At 39.2% G+C, this 20,905-nt stretch overlaps 1 protein-coding gene across 1 annotated transcript in view; it reads left to right on the top strand.

Moving 5' to 3' along the window:
• The window catches only part of phlpp1 (PH domain and leucine rich repeat protein phosphatase 1), a 167,727-nt gene that overhangs the window by 129,084 nt on the left and 17,738 nt on the right, over positions 1–20,905 (top strand). Inside the window, exons 4-14 of the mRNA XM_078199787.1 lie at positions 121–287; positions 6,070–6,216; positions 6,395–6,625; positions 7,451–7,653; positions 10,208–10,268; positions 10,850–10,945; positions 12,866–13,021; positions 13,987–14,187; positions 15,790–15,952; positions 17,551–17,681; positions 20,123–20,239. Coding sequence (XP_078055913.1) covers positions 121–287; positions 6,070–6,216; positions 6,395–6,625; positions 7,451–7,653; positions 10,208–10,268; positions 10,850–10,945; positions 12,866–13,021; positions 13,987–14,187; positions 15,790–15,952; positions 17,551–17,681; positions 20,123–20,239 — 1,673 coding nt within the window. The remainder of the gene's footprint in view (positions 1–120; positions 288–6,069; positions 6,217–6,394; positions 6,626–7,450; positions 7,654–10,207; positions 10,269–10,849; positions 10,946–12,865; positions 13,022–13,986; positions 14,188–15,789; positions 15,953–17,550; positions 17,682–20,122; positions 20,240–20,905) is intronic.

Genomic DNA, 20,905 nt, shown 5'->3' with positions numbered 1-20,905 from the left:
GTCCTCATCCAGTTGAGGATTTTCCTACAGCATTTGATTTTAGATGATACCATGTGTTTGGATAAAGAGGCATCGTTTAAAAATTGGGGAAACTTTATATGCCAATATGTTCTCTCTCAGATTGTGTCCCAGAGAATTAGTTCAGTGGATTTATCGTGTTGCAGCTTGGAGAATCTCCCAAGTAACCTCTTCTATAGCCAGGACCTGACTCACCTGAACCTCAAGCAGAATTTCCTCAAACAGAATCCTGGGCCTGGAGCAAGTGGAAGTCTGAATGACCTTCAAAGGTAACAACTTCTATTTTTTAAAAATCCAATGATTTTGTTAATGTTTTAAATTTTAGTCATTTTAAAATATTTACTTATTGTGCTTAAGGGGGATAAGAAAGTCTAGAAGGAATTCTTTTGATTTAAAATACTCAACCTATCTCTGCAATGAATAGTTATAAAAATGTATGATTCTTAATTTCAAAACATTTTCTCCCCAGGCAAATTTTGGAATGTCATCTTCTCCTTAGCCCCTCCAATGGTATTGTTGTACCTATTAATTCTCAGATACTTTCGACCAGTTTACGTACTCCAAGGTTTTACCCCGGTGCCCTTATTTGCAAGATGGACAAAGGACAAACACAAGTAAACATTCAACAAGTTTATTAATAACAACACTATTAACCCTTAAATTACCCACATAAAACAAGAGAGCCCAGATTCAAGTGTACTACCTGAAAGATGGTTTGGTTAAACTGCAGGCTCGATTCTCTGAGTCCCTCAGGTCCATCGTCACGAAGGTGAATCTCGGTGGCAGCTTCTTCCTTCCTCCCTTCCTTCCTTTGGTCAGTCTTCCGGATGGTCAAGGTCACCTCCTTCGTCGCGTCTTCACTGTCTGAAAATGTGTTCCTTTATCCCCCCAGCCTGCTTGCCTTTCCAGAAACTTCTCTGGCTTCCGGCCAATGAGTTCCCAGGAGGGGGTTCCAATACCCAGTGGGTTTCTTGATGTCTGCCTGACAGGACACCAGGGTCCGCCCCCAGGTGTCCCATCTCCACGCTGTTGCTTACATGTAACTGCAGGAACTTTCGGTGACAGAGTCTGGCCCGATCTGGGCTTCTAACAATAGGCCGGTGCATTTCAATGAGGTCCAATGATCTCCTGCTAAGTATCAGTAGAGTGCAACGACCTTTGATGGGTGATTGATGGGTCCGGCCCAGACATGTTTGTGTATTTGTACAATTGGCTTGCCTGAGGTTTGACTGTGTTTGATTTTAATATGCCCAATTCTTTAATTTGGGATATCCAATTTTATCAGCCTTAAAACTATGCCCTGTTTATATCACCACAGTATGTATCCAGAAGTAGCACTATTCACTGCAATGGGCACTTGGTGGTTTGTAGGAGCTAACTGGCAGAGCCTTTAGGTGATTCTGAGTCTGGAATCACTCCCAGGCTAGTCCAAAGTGCAAAGTCTCCATTAAAGTGAATGATCTCCATTGCAGCTAGTTAAGCACCTCCTTTAAATGTAACAGCTTTGATTTGCATTGTCCCGTTGGTGGAGTGAGTCAGAATTTGGACACTGACAGGAACAGGTTTAAAAAAAACAATTATCAGCTTGAGTTTTGTTTCATTTACACCTTGACAAATGAAATTAATCAATATTATTGAAGAAAGGAGAAAAACTGTTAATGAAGAAAGAAATCTAATGCAATGCTTAAAGTATCCTTTACTTCTCTATGAAAAACTTAGTTATGAAAATATGATATACCTTAGAAAGTATTTGATACCTCAAAGATACCAGGATTTTCTCTCCTCCCCTCCTGAAACTTGTGTACCTTGCAATCTCTCACAAGCTTCTTTCATGCTAAGCCCCACCTTTGTGACTTCAAATCAATCGATCATGCTTGAATGCAACCGGAGGAAAGGCAGCTCTTGTATAAAATAAGGATGAACATTTGGAGAAGGAAGAGGAAGAACAAGAAAAAGTCAATGGAGATGAAAATTAAAAATCCTGGCTTTGACAAGCAACCTGCGTGATGATTGATTATGTGGTTAAGATGTGATAGAATCTTCACTCTGGGGAGGGGAAAAAAAAGTCAAGCCATACAGATTTACAGCAAAGTGAATTGTTCAAGAGATACAGTCTTATCGAATTGGTTAAGATAAATTGTAGGAGGGGAAGATTTTCACTTTGTTGAGCTGTTTCATATAAGCGCACAAATGTTTAACATTATCTCTGCGATAGAGGCAATGTTTTCCTTCCTTCCTGAAGGTTTATGGATTCACTGAACTCTGCACATTCGTCTTGCTCAGTTATGGTCACTGTTTACTTTCAGGGGCAGCTTTTCGCTTGGTTTGCTTTAGCTCTAGGATCTTCTGATAAAAGGTGGCAAACAGTAGCTTCCATATTTAAAATCCCAATATTTTAATCAGTTTTGAAAATTACTTTGCTTTTTGTATATTCTCTTCATTAATTTCTTCTGTGACAGCAGATTGCAGCTGTGCTTCAGGAAAATAGTATTTAGCCCCCAAAATGGAGAATGTTGACTGATCTGTACAAAAGAATAAATTCAGTACTGGGCTGAATTAAAAGCAGATTTTTTTCTGATATGGTTATGATCAAAGCTTGTCAATTGCATTTTGATCTTAAATTTTCCCCAGCCACCTTTTATATCCATGCATAGACTTTTAAGTTAATCAGAATTATTAATAGATATTCTGTTCACTCCAATCAAATTTTGGTGTATAGCTAAAGATTTTTTTGATAACTTCAGTAGAAATTGCATCATCATAGACTGACTGGTGGATGCGATTGATTTCCCCCCCCCTCAATTTCCTTCCAATTGTCACCTTAGAGCTGTCAGTCATAGCTCAGTGATATCATTCTGATTTCTGAGATATAAAATTGCTCCTAAGACTTGAGTAAAAAAATGTAGGCTGGCAGTCCAGTGAAGCACTGAGGGAGTGCTGCATTAGCTTAGATGTCATTTTTCATAAGAGGTGTTTAGGCTCTGTCTGTTCTATTGTGGCTTTAAAAATCCCATTGCACATTTTGAAAAAGAGCAGTGATGTTCCCCCCAGTGCCCTGGTCAATATTCATCCCATAATCAACACCTAAAGCATGATCTGATCACTGATTTCATTGCTGTTTTGTGGGAGCTTACTATCCACAAATTAGCTGCTATGGTCATCTATACTTCAAAAGTGCTTAATTGGCAATCTCATCCTGAGATCATAAAAGGCTATATGTAAATTTAAGCTCTTTCTTCAATTGTGTTCTCATGAAAGCATGTTCCACCTGCATCCTCCAGTACCCTCTGCAAGTGTCCATTCTTTCTGTAATCCCCTAAATGGTGAGCGTTGACAAACATTTTCAGGCTAGGCATAACCATGTCATGGCACTGATTAGAATGAAAGTCTAAGCTCTGTTCCCTTGTAAATCTCCGTAAATATTTTATTAGTCCTATTGGAACAGATAATTTGGAGTTGGCATTTAAAATTCTTGCTGTAGTACTAATTAAATGAAAGCTGAGAAGTTGAATAATTCAGAGTCTCTGCAATGTTGGTATTAATTTGTTTCATTTATTTGAGGAAGGGAGAAAGATGGATTAAAATATTTCTATTTTCATTTTGGGCAGTGTGTAGACTTGTGGATTATTAGGATTTTTGGATTTTGATTGGCTTGGAGTGAATGTATTTTTAGATTTTCCCCATTCAAAAATGCTTCTTATCGATCTTCATTTATAAATGTTACACTCTTTTTCACTGAATTATATTCTAATCTAGTCTCCTACCTTCACAGAATTATTTTACCTTGCTCCACACCACAACAGTATTAAATAAAGAAACAGATTCCAAATGATTTCAGGGCATTAAAATAACAAAGCTGCACCTTTGAGCTGGGTTTAAGATTTATATATACAGGTTCAAGTTTAGAAATAGATTCCAACATTAAAGAAGACTCGTCCAAATCAGCAGTGTGGAATTATGTGCTGGATGTTTTAAGAAATTGTAAGGAGAGAAGGTTAATTTGCTTCATGACATGATATGCCATGGGTCGAGGGAAGAGAAAATCTCCTGCCATCTGCTATTGAGGACCTTGAACAGGATGAAACAGTAAGTGAGTCAAGTGGAATTCCAGTTAATTTTGTATTTGCTTCACTAGGGTGCTCTTTCTGAGTGTTGCTGTAACACCATGTTTGGCCTGAGCAATTTTACCTGCTGTGAAATATTTATCAGTGACCTTTTCAAATTTGTTTATGCATTCAGTCTAAATTGCTGTAAAATTGCATCAGTTTGCTGCTGAGGATATTCATGCTTTCCATGCCTTGGGCATAAAGAATGATGAATTTATGTTTTTGATAACATACCACCATGTATTAGGGTGTTTAGAAATCTCTCAGCATTCTACAACATTTTGAAATTGAAGAATTGATTGAAATGCATCTGTATTGTTCGGGCTTTGGAGGTTTTCCACAGGGGCTTATTTTTGAAGTGAAATAAACCATTCACCTACATTTCCTGGCATCTTTTCAAAAGTTTCCAATTACATGCAATTCATCTTTTAAAAAAATGAATAGATGTAACTCCATAACAATATATTGCTCACTCAGTCAGAAATGTTGGTCATCTGATAATTTATCTCATGAGTAGCAGCAATAATAACTTTCATTTAACTGTGTATAGCATGTCAAGCATAATAAACACACCCAATAAGCTCAATAGGAGTATTATCAGACAGAATTTGACGCAAAACCACACAGAGCTATTGTGACGTGACCAAAAGCTTGGGCAAAACTAGGCTTTAAGGATTGACCTGCTACCCTTATTGATTTAATAATAAACTATGCTGTATTGCAGAAAGTGTTTTTTTTCTTAACTGCTTGTGTGAAGACTTTCTGTAATGTTAATTAGATATGTATATTCTCTTAACCTATTTTAACAATCCTTTATTGTGGGATTGCATTTCCTGAATGAGACAGAATTCTATTTTGCACATTTTATATTTACATGAGAGCTCCATGGCTTTGTTTGTGTAATACTGCTGTTCTACTGTTGTCATAGGTTCATTGATTCAATTCAATTTGTTCAGGAATTGTTATTCATTATCTGTTAATGGTTTCAGACTTCAAGGTTGTCTATATGCTACTCCAGCTGTGTTATAATCAGCCATCTCATCAGGAGGTCAGGGTGAGCATCAGTCATTCTTGGATTGAGATGGGTGGCTAGATTTATTGTTTTTCTTATTGCCACAGAATCCCCCTGCCATTTTGAAATTATCTACAGTAGAGATTTTTAAACACGTTTTTTCCATCAAGTATAATAATGTGGTTTTCTTCATCTCTCACAAAAGGATAGCTTTTGGTACCAACTTAATTTGTACTTGGCTGCTAAGGGCATGCCCTCAGAAATCCTGTGAAATTGTGATGCTGACATTTCTAGAAATAAAAACAAAACTCTTTATGTGTATTTGGATATTTTTTTTAATGTGCAAGACACTTTTTGTAACCTTTAACTGATGCAAAGTGCAAGAGAATCTGTATGTATACCTAAAAACGAAAGGTAATTTTAATGATCAGTATCCATAGAGTGGCTCCTTCACGTCTGATCTTTTTAATGGGAGGTTTAGTTTTTACCTTTGATTTATTTGCCTTAGCTAAACCAGGTTTTCCTACCAGAATGTACAGCCCAAATGAGCCTGGCTGTGCAGAATGTTTGCCAGAGTGCTCCAGATTGCAACAATTTCTTTGTTGCTACAGTTAGATCATTTCCATTATCAATAAGTTTTATGCAGAAAGCCAGTCAATAATATATAGCCAGGTTTCTAATGCTGGCATTTCAATGAACAGGCAATGCACCTGCACCTCCCAAGAGGGGTTTGAGATAGGTCAACTTGCAGCCTTCTTAACTGAGGAAAGGTGAGTATTGTATGGACACCTAAAATAAGGGAAAGGCAACATTTTGAAAATGACAGTTGCAAAACAAAAAAGATTGTGTGTAATATTCAGCACAGTGCCGTACTGTTTCAAGCTGTTGTTTCAATTTTACATTTTTCACCTTTTCCTCAAATTTATGCTGCAGGTTCATGAAACTGAAAAGTCTAAATCTGTCCAATAATCACATGGGAGAATTTCCACTTGGTGTTTGTGATATTCCAACCCTTTCTGAACTCAACCTTTCCTGCAATGCCCTACGATCTGTCCCTTCAGCAGTTAGCAACATGGATAAGTAAGTACTGGAGTCCAATGTAAGAAAGCATTTTTATTTTATCATTAATTTGTTATACATTGCCTGCATCATTTTATTCTTAAAGGGGGGAAAGAAAGCAAGAACTTCCAAATAAACTTTGATGATGAGCAAAACGACTGATGTTGTTCCCTTCTTTCTCCTTCCTTCTGAAATTCAGCCTACAGACATTTTTACTGGATGGCAACTGTCTTAGTTCTCTTCCACTGGAGCTTGGGAATCTACAGCAGCTGAGCTACTTGGGCCTTTCCTTCAATGAATTCAAACACATTCCAATGGTTCTGGAGAATTTGACATCTATGGAAAAACTTTGTATGTCGGGCAACTACTTAGAGACATTATGCCTGCAAAGTTTGAGCAGACTATCCCACATCAAACAAGTGGATTTAAGGTAGTTTAGTTTGCAAATTCAACTGGATTGACAAATTTCCAGGATTCACCATACTCAGGATTCACCTGAGTAAAACAAAGGCAACTAACAGCTCATCTGTTTGCCTGCCTCCAAATCATTAGAATGATCTGACATAGAATCATAGAATCCTACAGTGCAGAAAGAGGCCATTTGGCCCATTGGGTCTGCACTGACCACAATCCCATCCAGGCCCATTCCCCATAACCCCATGCATTTACCCTAGCTAGTCCCCCTCACGGGCAATTTAGCATTCCCAATCCACCTAACCCGCACATCTTTGGACTGGGAGGAAACCGGAGCATGCGGAAGATGCATTGTGGACATGTTAGTGTTAACTCCCTACAATTGCGGCCTCAGCAATGACCATTGCAAGCTTTGGTATTACTGAATTGCCAGCTACTGAGCAGCTCTTGGGGCATGACGGGTCCATAATCGGACTGTGCCCTGTTAATTGACTGGGTCCTGCTACCTGCCCCAGCAGGGTTGCCTTCCACTTCATCCATAGCGGCAGAACCCAGCCCAGTGTTTCTGCACTTCAGAGCAATGTTCTTTCTTTATTTGTCATTCTAAATTTAGAATCCACTGTTATTTACTTAACCTTGCTCATTCAGTTCATTTTATGATTTTCTTTATTTATTCATAAAATATTTGTGTGTGTTCAGCTCATACTTCTCCAATGGAAAAATATTTCTTAGTTTAAAGAGTAGCTTTTTATTAAACAAATGTTTAAAATGTAGGACTAAGCATGACAAATCAAAACTCTTTGGAAATGTTTTTTTTTCAATTTTGTCCAACTGAATTTAGACTCAATCGCATCAGCAAGTTGGAAGTAGATGATGTGGATTTCCTACAGCACGTAACACATCTAGATCTGCGCGACAACAAACTGATTGCCCTTGATGCCACAATATTTGAGAATATAGAGGTTGTACACTGTGAACGAAACCACCTGACCAGTCTTAAAGTCAGTGGATATTTCCTGAAGAATCTTTATGCTGCTTCAAATGGTATGTTTATACTTTCTAACACTGTGCCTAAAGGCAAGTCTTCAGTTTAGCTTGCATAACTATTTTTCGTAGGCACAGAATTATGGCTTGTGTATTTTGCAGCTTTCATAAGATTTCCATTAATTTGATCCACTTCATGCATATTCTTCTTCACTGTATCTCTCATGGAATTCCACCTAACCCTCAGACCTTTATATTCAATGGCACCACCATCCCTGAATTCTCCCCCCCCACACTTAACCAATATACTGGGGGTTGGCATTCCCTTCCCAGAAATGAATCCTGTGAACCATCTCTGAAAAGCTTTTAAAGAAATTATAGTTTTTTTTAAATAAGGAGACCAAAACTGCACACAGTACTGCCGATGTGGTCTTATCAAGGCCCTATACAGCTGAGATATAACTTTCCTACTTATATATTCCATTCCTGTAGCAATAGATGACAACATTCCATTTGCTTTCCTAATTACTTGTTGCAGCTGCATATACTAACTTTGTGATTCATGTACAATCATACCTCGATTCCTCTGTACCAGTGAGTTCTTTCCCCATTTAAATAGTATACTTTTTTACATTTCACAAGTTCACATTTACCCATGTTATACTCCAATGGCCAATTTTCTGCCCATTCACTTGACCTGTCTATATCCTTTTGCAGACTCTCTACTTCCTTGTGTTATTGGAAAATTTAGCTACCATAGTATTCCAATTCAAAATGAGGAACTTTGTGGAAATTCTGATATCTCTTTGACTTTTTCTCTTTGTTTTATTCAATTCAATTCCCAAAGCCCCCTGTTATAATTGCACCTTTCCCTGGCTCGATTTTTATGATACTTTTTTTTTTGTTTTTATTTGTTTGACACTGCTTCAATTGCTGGTGATCTGGCCTACACCCTGGCCACTCGTTCTTCCTGACTGAACTAACCCAGTGCTGGTCCTCTGTGTGCTGTCCCACTCACTAAACTGACAAGCTATGCGCTGCATTCTCCCCACGTGGGCTCCGTCTGCTTAGCAGCTTTTCACTTGAACACTATCTCCCTGTTTCACCAAAGCTTTTCTGTGCAGTCAGCAAGCTGCGGTTTCAGAGCTCTCTGGCACTGCAAGCTCATTGCAATCTGACCAAGAAGTCGAGGGTCATCTCATGACATGTGGCACAATCTAAGGCTGCTTACCATGTCACACTAGTATTAATCTTGCTGCCACGCTGTTTGACCACCACCAAACCATGTTATGTTGCTTTAATGATATAAGGGCACCAAACACTGGGAAGTGATTGGGTAAACACATTGTGGGTTAATTTATTTAGAATAGGTATTTATTACCAAACAAAGGTAGAAAGCTTGAAGATATCAGCAGCAGAACTGTGCTGTGTTCTGTTGTGGAGATGCTGGCGTTGGACTGGGGTGAACACAGTAAGAGTTTTAACACCAGGTTAAAGTCCAACAGGTTTATTTGGTAGCAAATTTGCTACCAAGTAAACCTGTTGGACTTTAACCTGGTGTTGTTAAAACTCTTACTGTGTTCTGTTCACAGACCAAAGTGAAATGAAGACTGGATCACATGACACATTTTCCTTGTACTGGCATGCCCTCCTAGTAATGGCATGATGCTCTCCTTTAAAGGCATAGTACAGCAGTGTACGTCACACAGATAATGGGGACGAGGGTTTTGGCTTGTTCTCTCGCATGGCCTCTGCTGTGGTGTTTTCCATCAGTGGCTTGCATTTTAGACTAGCCCAGACCACATGGAGGAACTGTCGACAGACTGCACCTTGAGACTTGCTGAGATAAGTAATGGAGAATTACAGCATGTGAAGAGAATGGTGAACAGGATAGTGTGAACAAATTGTTTTGCACAGAGGGATCATTTTGCAGTAAACTTTGGACTCACTGATGTGCTGAAATTTAGAACATTGGGGTAAGTTTTATAAATTGGCCCTTGTACTTGATTTGTCACTTCCCCTTTTTTTGTTGTTTATTAATAAGTGGATGGTGACGTTAGTGTAATGGAATAGGACAATCGAACAAGACAAAGTTTAGCATTCACTTTCCAGTATTCTGCATCAACTTGGTAGAAACAAGTCAATTATCTATAATCTCACCCACCCCAACCTCCAGTAGATTTGTGTATCAAATCTCAGTTTATCCATAATTCGGAAGGAAGTACAATGTAGCTTGCAATGCCAGTAAAGATGATGACAGTTATTATTTATTCTGACCTCTCTTACCAAACTTGGCGACCCTATGCAATGATTAAGATGGAAGAAGAAGACTAAAGTTGGCTAAATATTGAGTAAAGGATGAGCTAAAAATATATATCTCTCTCTTTTGAGGAAAGGGCAGTGCAGCGAGTTGGATCACCAGCATGATGACATTGAGTGTTGTAATTCCTGATCGCTCAGTGGCCAGTTCCAGACTGATATTTACAGGACCCTGGAAAGTGGGGGTGATCTGAATGAGGCATGAGAAGAGAATATTAAACATTAAAAAAAAATCATGCAGTGATCTTCCTCTCAAGTCAATTTAAGAAGCTAATTGAACTCCTCTTCATTTCAGAACTTGTATACATTGATGCTTATCCAGTCCCCAACAATCTCACTTTTATGGATGTATCAAGGTAGGTAACTTGTAGCAGGTTAGCTTCTGGAAAGCATTTCTATTGAGTTAAGCCTATAAAAAGGGAGTTTTGGTGTTTTTTTGAGGTGGTGGGGGGTGTAAAAGGGGAGGAGAGAAGCTATATTTCATGTTGCAGCTATTCTACCTTAGAAGCTGGTGCAAAATCAGTGCAAAGTATACCTTGCACCAAAATAGTAGTGGCGCATTAGGACCTTTGTTGCAGTTCCTTCAATTTTCCAAAAACAATGATCTGAGTGAATATTCATGTTGTATTAGCTCCAGTTTAATGGCGAGAGCTAGTATAATGCAGATGAACCTCAGTTCAACTGAGTCGGATATTTTCGCTGAATATGCAGTTAGCGGAATGGGAGATAGTGCTCTGGTTTTCCCAAACTCTGAGCGCATCTGCACTTGTCTAGGTTTAGAACGTAACCCTTGCACAGAAATGAGCAAAGTTTCAAAGAAAGCTATAGTACTGTCTAATAATAACACAGCATATGCAAGTGAGGTGTTATTGAATGTGTGAATGTCAGTTTTTAAACATTTTTCACTTCCTGTATTTGCATTGTTTTGTTCTTGCAGAAATAGATTGGATAGTTTACCTGAATGGGTAAGTGAAGGTAAGAAGCTGGAGGTCTTGGACATCAGTCACAATCAGATCTGTGAGCTCCCTGCAAAGTAAGTATTTGTTCTTGTAAGGAAATCTGCAAAGGGAAAATTAATCAAGAACAACTTGCAATCCACCTATATATTTGATTGCTAACCACCTGGTCAATAATTTTCTTGAATTTTAAAATATTAATCCTTCACAGGAACTGGGAGCCATTAGATAGGCCAGCATTTATTACTCATTCCTAATTTCCCTTAAGAAGGTTGTGATGAGCCGCCATCTTGAACCGCTGCAATCCATTCATTAACCCATTTAACTCTGATCAGTAATATCAATAAGCCGAAATCACGAAACAAAATATATAATACACAGTCCCTTTACAACTGAAATGTGCTGCTATATGCGTGAAATGTTGCAGTGAACTAATTTTTTTTTAATGGATGGCATTTTAGCTTTGGGTAAAGTTTTTTTTTGCCATGATGAATGACCTTGCACTACAAAAATAATCCACTAGAAATCACAAAGCTCTTTGCAATTTCCAAAGGATGTGAAAGGCATACTTAACTTGAAGTTCATTCATCATGTGTCATAAACGTGTGGATTATGGGTTTACCAGTAACGGAGAGAGGTATTGGAGCAAACAAAGCACATTACAAAGGGAAAAGCAAAATACTGCAGACGCTGGAACCTGAAACAGAAAATGCTGAAAAATCTCAGCAGGCTTGACAGCATCTGTGGGGAAAGAATAGAGTCAACATTTCGAGTCTAGAAAACCCTAAGCATCATTCTCTCCCCACAGATGCTGTCAGCCCTGCTGAGATTACAAAGGTGGTTTGTAATTCTGGAAATGTAAAGCAGGTTAGGCACTATCTGGGGAAGAGGGTTGAATTCTCCCAAGTCCCTACTGACAGGTTCAGAGGCAGGTGTCGGGGGAGAATATGGTGACAGGTCCAGAAATAGGTTTTACACCAGTGTGAATTTACGGCGGAGTCTTTCGCTGGTGCCTGCCATGGCGGATTGGGAAACCTGCTTGAGGCCACTGTGAAACTTATTTGCATCCCAATAATTGGATTCAGCTGAAGGCCCGACCACTCTCCCCCAATTCTCCACGGTGCCGGCAGAAAAACACACCGGTGCAAAACACGACGGGAATAACATGGTGGCAGATGTTGGAACTCACCTGAATAATTCATGGGGCTGTCTCTGGCGTTTGGGAGGGATGCTGTTGGCATCCCTGGACCTCATCACCACAGTAGTGGGTGGTGGAGAGCATCTAGATTCAGTGTCCTGGAGGGGGTCCATCCTCCAGCCTCAGAGAACTCCCAGAGATCCACTTTCTTTCTTCAACAGTGGTTCAGTGATTTTGGGCACCTTTTCAATATGTCACCCGGATAGTTCAGTGGACTACATGCCATCAGGTCTGCCCCACCGCAGAATACAGCGCAAAACACCCAGCTGCATAATTAAGAAGGGTAGGGCCAGAAGATTTGGCATGTTTTCCCGCTGACCTCTGCAGCGGGAAATGTTTCAGGTCAATGACCCTTCATTAGAATTGAGGAAAGATAGAAGTGAAGGAGGGAGGGAGGAAGAACAGAAGGGAAAGGTCTATGAAGGGTAGAGAGCAGGAGAGATTAAATGTCAACTTTCAATTCCTTTCATTTGTTCAAAATCTATTACATTTCTATCTTTCCTCCGCTCTAATGAAGAGTCATCAATCTGAAATGTTAACTCTGTTTCTCTCTGCACAGATGCTGCCTGGCCTACTGAGCATTTCCAGCATTTTCTGTTTTTATTTTTAGGTTTCCACCATCTACAGTATTTGATTTAGGAGTGATGTTCCCCACCTCTTGGTATGAGGTGGTTACTGAACAAGTTTATTTGCATGTGTTGAGTTTTCTGCAGTTGTTGTATTTTCTTGACTACTTTTGACAGATGATGATTTCACTGATGAGAAATATAGAATTCAATATTGTCCATTTTCTTGTCAGGTTATTCTGCAGTGGTAGTTTACGCAAACTGCTGGCAGGTCACAACCAGCTCCGGAGACTTCCAGAACGATTTGAGCGGACACAAGCAGAGGTTCTTGACTTCCAGCACAATCACCTAACTGAGTTGCCCTCAAACCTTTTCTTAAAAGCTGACTGGTAAAGAATTCTAAACTATAACAAAATAATTTTGTACCTTATTACATCTGACAATTTTCATGTTGCTACTATCCATGATAAATGACTAAGACTAATGATCAGAAGCCATCTTGATGAATTCTAAAGTATTGTTGAATGTTAATCTCAACATAGTGGTAGTGCTCTTGCTTCTGAGTCAAAGTCATGGGTTCAAGTCTCAGACAAGACTTGAGCACATGTAACCCTCAATGTGGAACTGACACAATACTGCATTACCAGAGAAGCAATTTTGAATGAGATGCTGAATTTATTCATGTAGGCGTAATCAAACCCATGGCACTATTTGAAGGAGAGAGAGAGGCTGGCCTGACTGCCATATTTTTAGGCAAACATTAAATTGGATTATCTGGTCATTTATCTTGTTGCTGTTGTACGGGACCTTGCTATGTGCAACCTCTACATATATTATAACCATAATGATAATTTGTAAGCATTTAACTGGATGTGAAATGCTGTGGGATATCTTGAAGATATGAAAGGAACCATATAAATGCAAGTGGGTATCATTCTTGGATGAAGAAGTAGAGTTGAATGGCCAAATTGCAGAGTGAGTTGTATGGATGGGGACAGGAAGTTCCAAAGGGATATCAATAGACTCAGCAAGTGGAATAACTATAGCAGATCAAATTCAATACAGGGAAATGTGAAGTCATCTGCTTTGGATCTGAGAAAGCCATCATCATAGTTTCTTAATGGTGAGAGACTAGGAATTGTGAAGCAGCAAACGGATTGTGTAGAAAGTACTAACGCAATAGTACAAAAAGTATTTCAAAAAGGCTGATAGAAAATTGGCCATTATCTCAGGAGTTGGAACTCAGAATGAAGAAATTATGCTTCAGCTGTACAGTGTATTGGTCAAATCCTATTTATTATTCAATAATTAAAATTCAACAACTAATCGGAATCATTTTTTTTCTTCCCAACAGTTTACGGTGTCTCAACGTTTCAGCAAATAAGTTGGAGATACTTCCTCCCTCTTGCCTGTCTGAGGAAAACAACAGTGTACTACAAGAGTTGTACCTAACAAATAATTATCTCACAGATAAATGTGTGCCATTGCTTACAGGTCACACTTGTCTTAAGGTTTTACATCTGGCATACAACCGACTACAGAGCTTTCCAGCCAGGTGAGATTATCCAGCCATCCCTATACCAAACAACAGCAATACAAAAAAACCCTCCGTGTGGTTCTATCTTTTCTGAATTCTGCTAGAGACAGCAATAGTTGATTTATGGACATAACTAAGGTTTTGGTTATATTGTTGCACTAAGTATCTCGAGATTATAGTAATTTTCAGGAATACAATAGCTGACTGAAGTAAATGTGATGGCGTAATTTGATATTGCAGCAAAATATATGAAGGTGTTAGAGAAGGTGCAGAAAAGATTTACAAGAATGGTTCCAGGAATGAGGGACTTCAATTACATGTATAAATTGGAGAAACGGAGCTGTGATTTTCAGAGAAGAAAAGATTGAGAGGAGATTTGATAAAAATGTTCAAAAATCATAAAGGACCTAGACAGAATAGTTATGGGGAACCTGTTCCCATTGTTGGAAGGGTCGATAACACTATTTTAAGGTGACTAACAAAAGAACCAAAGATAACATGAGGAAAAGCATTTTTGTGTGGCATGTGATTAGAATCTGGAAAGTACAGCCTTAAGAGTGTGGTGGAGGCAAAGTCAGTGGTTGCTTTCAAAAGAGAGTTGGGTACTTATCTAAAGAGAAAAGAAAATTGCAGGACTATGGGGAAAGGGTGGGTAGGGGGACCAGGTGAGTGGCTCTTGCAGAGGGCTGTCATGAACTTGATAGACTGAATGACCACCTTCTGTGCTGTAACCATTCTGTGATTCTATAATCCTTGTAAAACCAAACCACACAGAGCGATGCTAGGAGGTAATGGATTCATGGATGAAAAGTTTTCTGTTGTTGAGAATGTAATTTACTCTGCTCACATTTGTTTATCTCATTTGTAAATCTGAGCACAAAATTCAAGACTGACACTCCAATGCAGTACTGAGGGAGTGCTGCACTATTGGAGGTGCCATCGTTTGGATGAAACATTTAACCAAGGCCTCATCTGCCCTCTTGGTGGAAGTAAAATATTGTATGGCACTATTTTGAAGAAGAACACAGGAGTCATTCCTTGTGTCCAAACCAATATTTACCCTCCAATTGACATCATAAAAACAGACAATGTGGTCATTATCACCTTGCTGTTTCTGGGAGTTTGCTGTGCACAAATTCACTGCTGTGTTTCCTACATTACAACAGTGACTACACTTCCAAAAGTACATATTGGCAGTAAAGCACTTTACTGTGAAAGGTGCTACATAAGAGCAAGTCTTTTTTTTCTGGACATTAATAGGTTTATTCAACCCATACAGCCAATGAAGGTGTTAAACCACCCCCACTGGCTTAGGAAAGTGCTGCAGACTTTCTCGCAATGGATATTTGTGTGAACAAAGCAAATTGCCTAGATGTGGGTATGGGACATATTAAGGGAGTGTGAGTAACAATTTATTCCCCTGCCCACCGTTGGAGATGAATAGTTCCTGCAATCGTCTTCCTCCATGTAGCTTCCTTGAGCAAGTGGATCACATAATGAGCAATGTTTCTGATGATGCTTCTCTTTCAGCTCAGTGAGTGGACTGCTGGTTGTAAGAGAGATGTTGTTTTTCATCTTATTAGAAATGAAGTTTATTTATTATTTCTCATCTCTTTGCAGTAAAATGGCAAAACTTGAAGAATTGGAAGAAATTGATCTAAGTGGGAACAAACTGAAAACCATTCCAACCACCATTATGAATTGCAAGAGGATGCACACTGTTATTGCACATTCTAACTGTATTGAAGTCTTCCCTGAAGTGATGCAGCTACCCGAAATTAAGGCAAGAAAATATGCCCAACTCCTATTATCTACAAAGCAAAACATAATCAATATAACTATAGCAGCAATAAAAATATTTATTTAATAACCAATGCCTCTTTACTCTGAGGTATGAAGTCAGAGAAAAGCTGACATTAATCAAAATAATTTTGGATGTTTTATGTATTCCATTATTTTTGTATGAATTCTGAAGTGCTGACCCTGGTCCATGCCAGTATAACATAGCTAGAAGATAAAATGTGACAAATTTTAGGAATGGAGAAAAAATATTGAGCCTATCCTTTTCTATTGACTTTACTTTCCTCCTCACCATTTCCTTCAATCCTTTGTCAACACTTCAAATTGTGCATTGAATCTGTGCATAATGTCCGCATTAGTGGCCATCTTTGGGGATTAACTGTTACTCCCCTAAATTTATTTCATAACACCACGACGCACTATTTCAAGTACTGCTTCGCTGTTGTATTTGCCATTTTCTTTTGTTGTTGTTTCAATTTAGGCAGAGAGACAAAAGAAAAAGAAACCTAGCCATGTGTATACATGTCTATAGAAAGCAATAATGTCTGCTATATTGAGAGTATAATTTGGACAGTTCAGTTCAAGCTGTCAACACAGATTTGAAATATTGAGCCTGGATTATATCATAGGGTCTCAGCATAATGAATTGACTATTGCCTCATGTTAAGTGGTTATAGATCTAAGAATCAATTCTTAGCCTCAATTGCAATCAGAAATTGAGAGTTTTTTATCTCAACAATTTTGCTTAAATTATTTTTTAAATATGCTGTATCAATGTATAAAGAACGTGAATGGAGTTGGATATTCTTAATTTCATCGAAGTCCTCATTGTTTATATTTCTATAATCTCTGCATCCAGCAATCATAGCTATGGTTGAAGCTGATTTAGGTCAACTCATAGGATTAGAAACAGAGATTTGCATATTTCAAATGAAACAAAACCAGCGTTTATAAGAATGTTATTCTTTAGTAGCTGCCAGAAAGACCATTAATAAGTTCATGTTTCATTTAAATCAGATACCCTCTTTAAACAAAACAATCTTGTTGCTTAGTAGAATTAAACCAAGGATCAAGTTCATTATAGATTTCTTTATTTAAACTTTACAAACCTTCGTTTAATTCCACAAATTGAATCATATTTCTAGTTCCCTGTCTTTAAACCACGGGATCAGGACTTTGTAACTTACACAGTGGTAGAAATTTTCTTTACAAATGTTATAGTAAGACGATACCCAGGAACTAGATCAAAACCAATTATTTCCATTGAGGAAATTGGCAGGTACAATTAAAAGCTTTAACTCAGTAATGTGCTGTACACTTCCTTTTTTCTGATAAATGCCATTTTACAAGTCTATTCAACTAGAATTAAATTTGTTACCGTGTCTGTACAATTGGAAGAAAAAGAGGGAAAGAATGCTTAGCTGCATTCACAGTTAGTGCAAGAGTACAATTCATAAATCCCCTGGATTCTTGCCTAGGCAGTAGCTAACAGAATCTTGCATAACTCAGTAAGTATGGGAAGCAGGAGGTTGATGAACTGGAATCCAGCCAAACCCATTGCCTGTGTTCTTCTTTCTGTAGTGCGTTGACCTGAGCTGTAATGAGCTGAACGAGATCACATTGCCTGAAAATCTGCCACTGAAACTGCAGGAACTAGATCTGACTGGAAACCCCAGGCTGGTCCTGGATCACAAAACTCTGGAGTTGCTGAAGTAGGCAATCACCATTCCCTTTAATATTGTGTCAGCAATCAGTCTTGTTCTTCTGTGCACTTTCTGTGGCCTGTGGTGAATGCTGTGTTTGAACTTTAGATTTTACTGAGTATTTAAATTACTTATTCTCACTCAAGCATGAGAAAAGAATGCACTTTCCCAGGACAGAATGCTTGGTTGAAATGTTATACTTTATATATTTGCACGTACATATGATATATCAAAGGTGAATTAATCAACTTTATAGATAAGCAGAACTTCGTGCAATTAACAAACATCTGAATTGTTTCAAAAAAAACTATCCTTTTAAACACTAAGGCATGGATTTTCTTGCCTCTAGAGGTGGGGGATTTACAAATGGCAGACAGAACCCAATTTCTTCCTCCATTCCTGGTTTCATTGCCATACGATACGTAGCAAGTTTGCACCCTGGCTTCTGACCTGATGGCCCCATTGCAGGAGTAGGTATCTCCTAGTACTCTGAGCAGCAATTTTCATAGAATTGGGCCAACTTCTCCATGACATGTGGTTCACAGTCCCTCCGAAGAGTCATGAATAATGGTTTGGCTTCAGGAATGTTTTGAAAAATAAGTCAAAAAGCCTTATCTATGCCTCCCATATTCCATACATGACACCTTCTTGAAGGTTAACCCACGGAAAGCGACTGGCCCGGATGGGGTACCCAGCCAAGTACTCCGATTCTGCGCAGACCAGCTGGCGGGGGTATTCGCAGACACCTTCAACCTCTCTTTACAACAATATGAGATCTCTATCTGCTTCAAGAAGACAACCATCATCCGGTACCAAAGAAAAGCCAAGCAGCGTGCCTTAATGACTATCATCCGGTGGCTCTGAAGTGCTTCGAAAGGTTAGTCATGGCATGAATCAATTCCAGCCTCCCAGGTTGCCTGGATCCACTATAGTTCACCTAAGCCGCAACAGGTCCACAGCAGACGCCATCTCCCTGACCCTGCATTCAACCCTGGAACAGGTAGATAACAAAGGCACCTATGTCAGACTCCTATTTATCGACTACAGCTCAGCCTTCAACACCATTATTCCTACAAAACTGATCTCCAAACTCCGTGGCCTGGGACTGGGCTCCTCCCTTTGTGACTAGATCCTGAACTTCCTAACTCACAAACCGCAATCAGTAAGAATAGGCAACACCACCACCTCCACAATCATCCTCATCACCGGTGCCCCACAAGGCTGTGTCCTTAGCCTTTTACTATACTCCTTGTACACTTATGACTGAGTGGCTAAATTCCTCTCCAACTCGATTTTCAAGTTTGCTGATAACAGCACCATAGTGGGTCGGATCTCAAACGAGACAGAGTACAGGAAAGAGATAGAGAATCCGGTGAACTGATGCAACAACAATAATTTCTCCCTCAATGTCAACAAAACGAAGGAGATAGTCATCGACTTCAGGAAGTGTAGTGGAGGACATGCCCCTGTCTACATCAGCGGGGACGAAGTAGAAAGGGTCGAGAGCTTCAAGCTTTTAGGTGTCCAGGTCACCAGCAGCTTGTCCTGGTCCGCCCCCCCATGCCGACACTATAGTTAAGAAAGCCCACCAACGTCTCTATTTGCTCAGAAGACTAAGGAAATTTGGCATGTCCGCTACGACCCTCACTAACTTTTACAGATGCAACATAGCATTCTTTCTGATTGTACCACAGCTTGGTATGGCTCCTGCTCTGCCCAAGATCGCAAGAAATGACAAAGGTTTTGTGAACGAAGCCCAGTCCATCACTCAAACCAGCCTCCTACCCATTGACACTGTCTCCACTTCCCGCTGCATCCGAAAAGCAGCCAGCATAATTAAGGACTCCACGCACACCGGACATACTCTCTTCCACATTCTTCCATCGGGAAAAAGATACAGAAGCGAGGATTGTACCAACCGTGTTATCATTGAAAGACATTTCTTCATGAGTGCAAAGTCATGCAGATGGCTAAAGGGCTAGAGGACCCAAAATATAAGCATTATCTGGGACTGAGTCCCATAGAAAGAAGGCGGGCCTTTTGAACAGCCCCTCCGCATTCTGTTACTCCTGCAGTCACCTCCATTCTGCTTCCACGGGTGAAAATTGGAACTGATGGTGATTTCTGCTAGGACTGTTCTGCCAAGTTGGGAAATTTCCCAACTCTAGCTACCCATCTTGAAGTTGAAAATATGAGGCTGGATAGCTCTTGCGCTTCCATGGTTAATCGTTCAGCATGCACTCTGTGTACAGAATCACTGAACCCAAAGTGAATACTTGCACTAGAAGCACAGAGCTTTTATACAGATATTTTTTTTTAATGAAATACTATGAAAAGCTTGTTCATATTTTTATACTGCTTAAGTATTTTAAATGTACAATGTTGAATAATTGATTTGTTCTCTTCTCTTCCCACCATGCCCCTCCTCCTGCTCCACTTATTCATCCCAGTAACATCCGTTGCTTTAAGATAGATCAATCCTCCACATCTTTTGCAGTCGGTGAGGCTTCCGGTGCACCTGCTGTGTGGAGTCACGGTTATACAGAAGCTTCTGGAGTGAAAAACAGGTGTGTTTATGTTGTGATAATTGCAGGAAAAAAGTAATTTGTGCCATGTAAAGTGTGTTCTTCATCTGTTCTGAGAAGTTCTCATCTGAAAGTCAGTTAATTGAAGTTTGCCTATTACTGAAAAAATCAATCCTGGAAGCTAGGTTTGTCTGTTGTGATCTGTTCTGCTCTTTGCAGAAGATTCTTTCCTTTGTGCAGTTGCTAGGATGCAGAAAGTAACTGACACGTTACATCTATATAAGATCCTTGTGTCTTCAGAAGTAAAGAGCTAGTGTCTTAATGGACCTTTGCAAATTCAAAGGCGTCTTTATCATCCATTGAAGCAAGTTCGCAGAAGAATTGAAAAGGAGAATGACAAAAATCAGCCCAACCTCAGAAAATGAATACTCAAATTCAGTTCATAGAATAGAATTTAAGTGACCATGGCCATTCCTAAGAAATGTCTGCCTTCTCTTGGCTAAAACTAAATGTAGTTAGCATTTCTAAATCATCAAGTTGCCTTAAATTTACTGTGCAGTGATGGAGAGTTGTATTCAGTCTTTTCCAAAGATTTTATATCAAGTTTTTAATATATTGCAATTAAAACGTGCCTTAAACTTTTTTACAGATGACCTGAGTCAATATATTGAGATGCTGCAGCTGTTTTTATAAAACTGTGCAATGTAA

This window comes from Mustelus asterias, chromosome 2, assembly GCF_964213995.1.
Source record: "Mustelus asterias chromosome 2, sMusAst1.hap1.1, whole genome shotgun sequence".
NCBI classification, from domain to species: Eukaryota; Metazoa; Chordata; class Chondrichthyes; order Carcharhiniformes; family Triakidae; genus Mustelus; species Mustelus asterias.
Note: the sequence above shows the minus strand (reverse complement) of the source record. Positions and strands in the feature narration are given on the sequence as shown.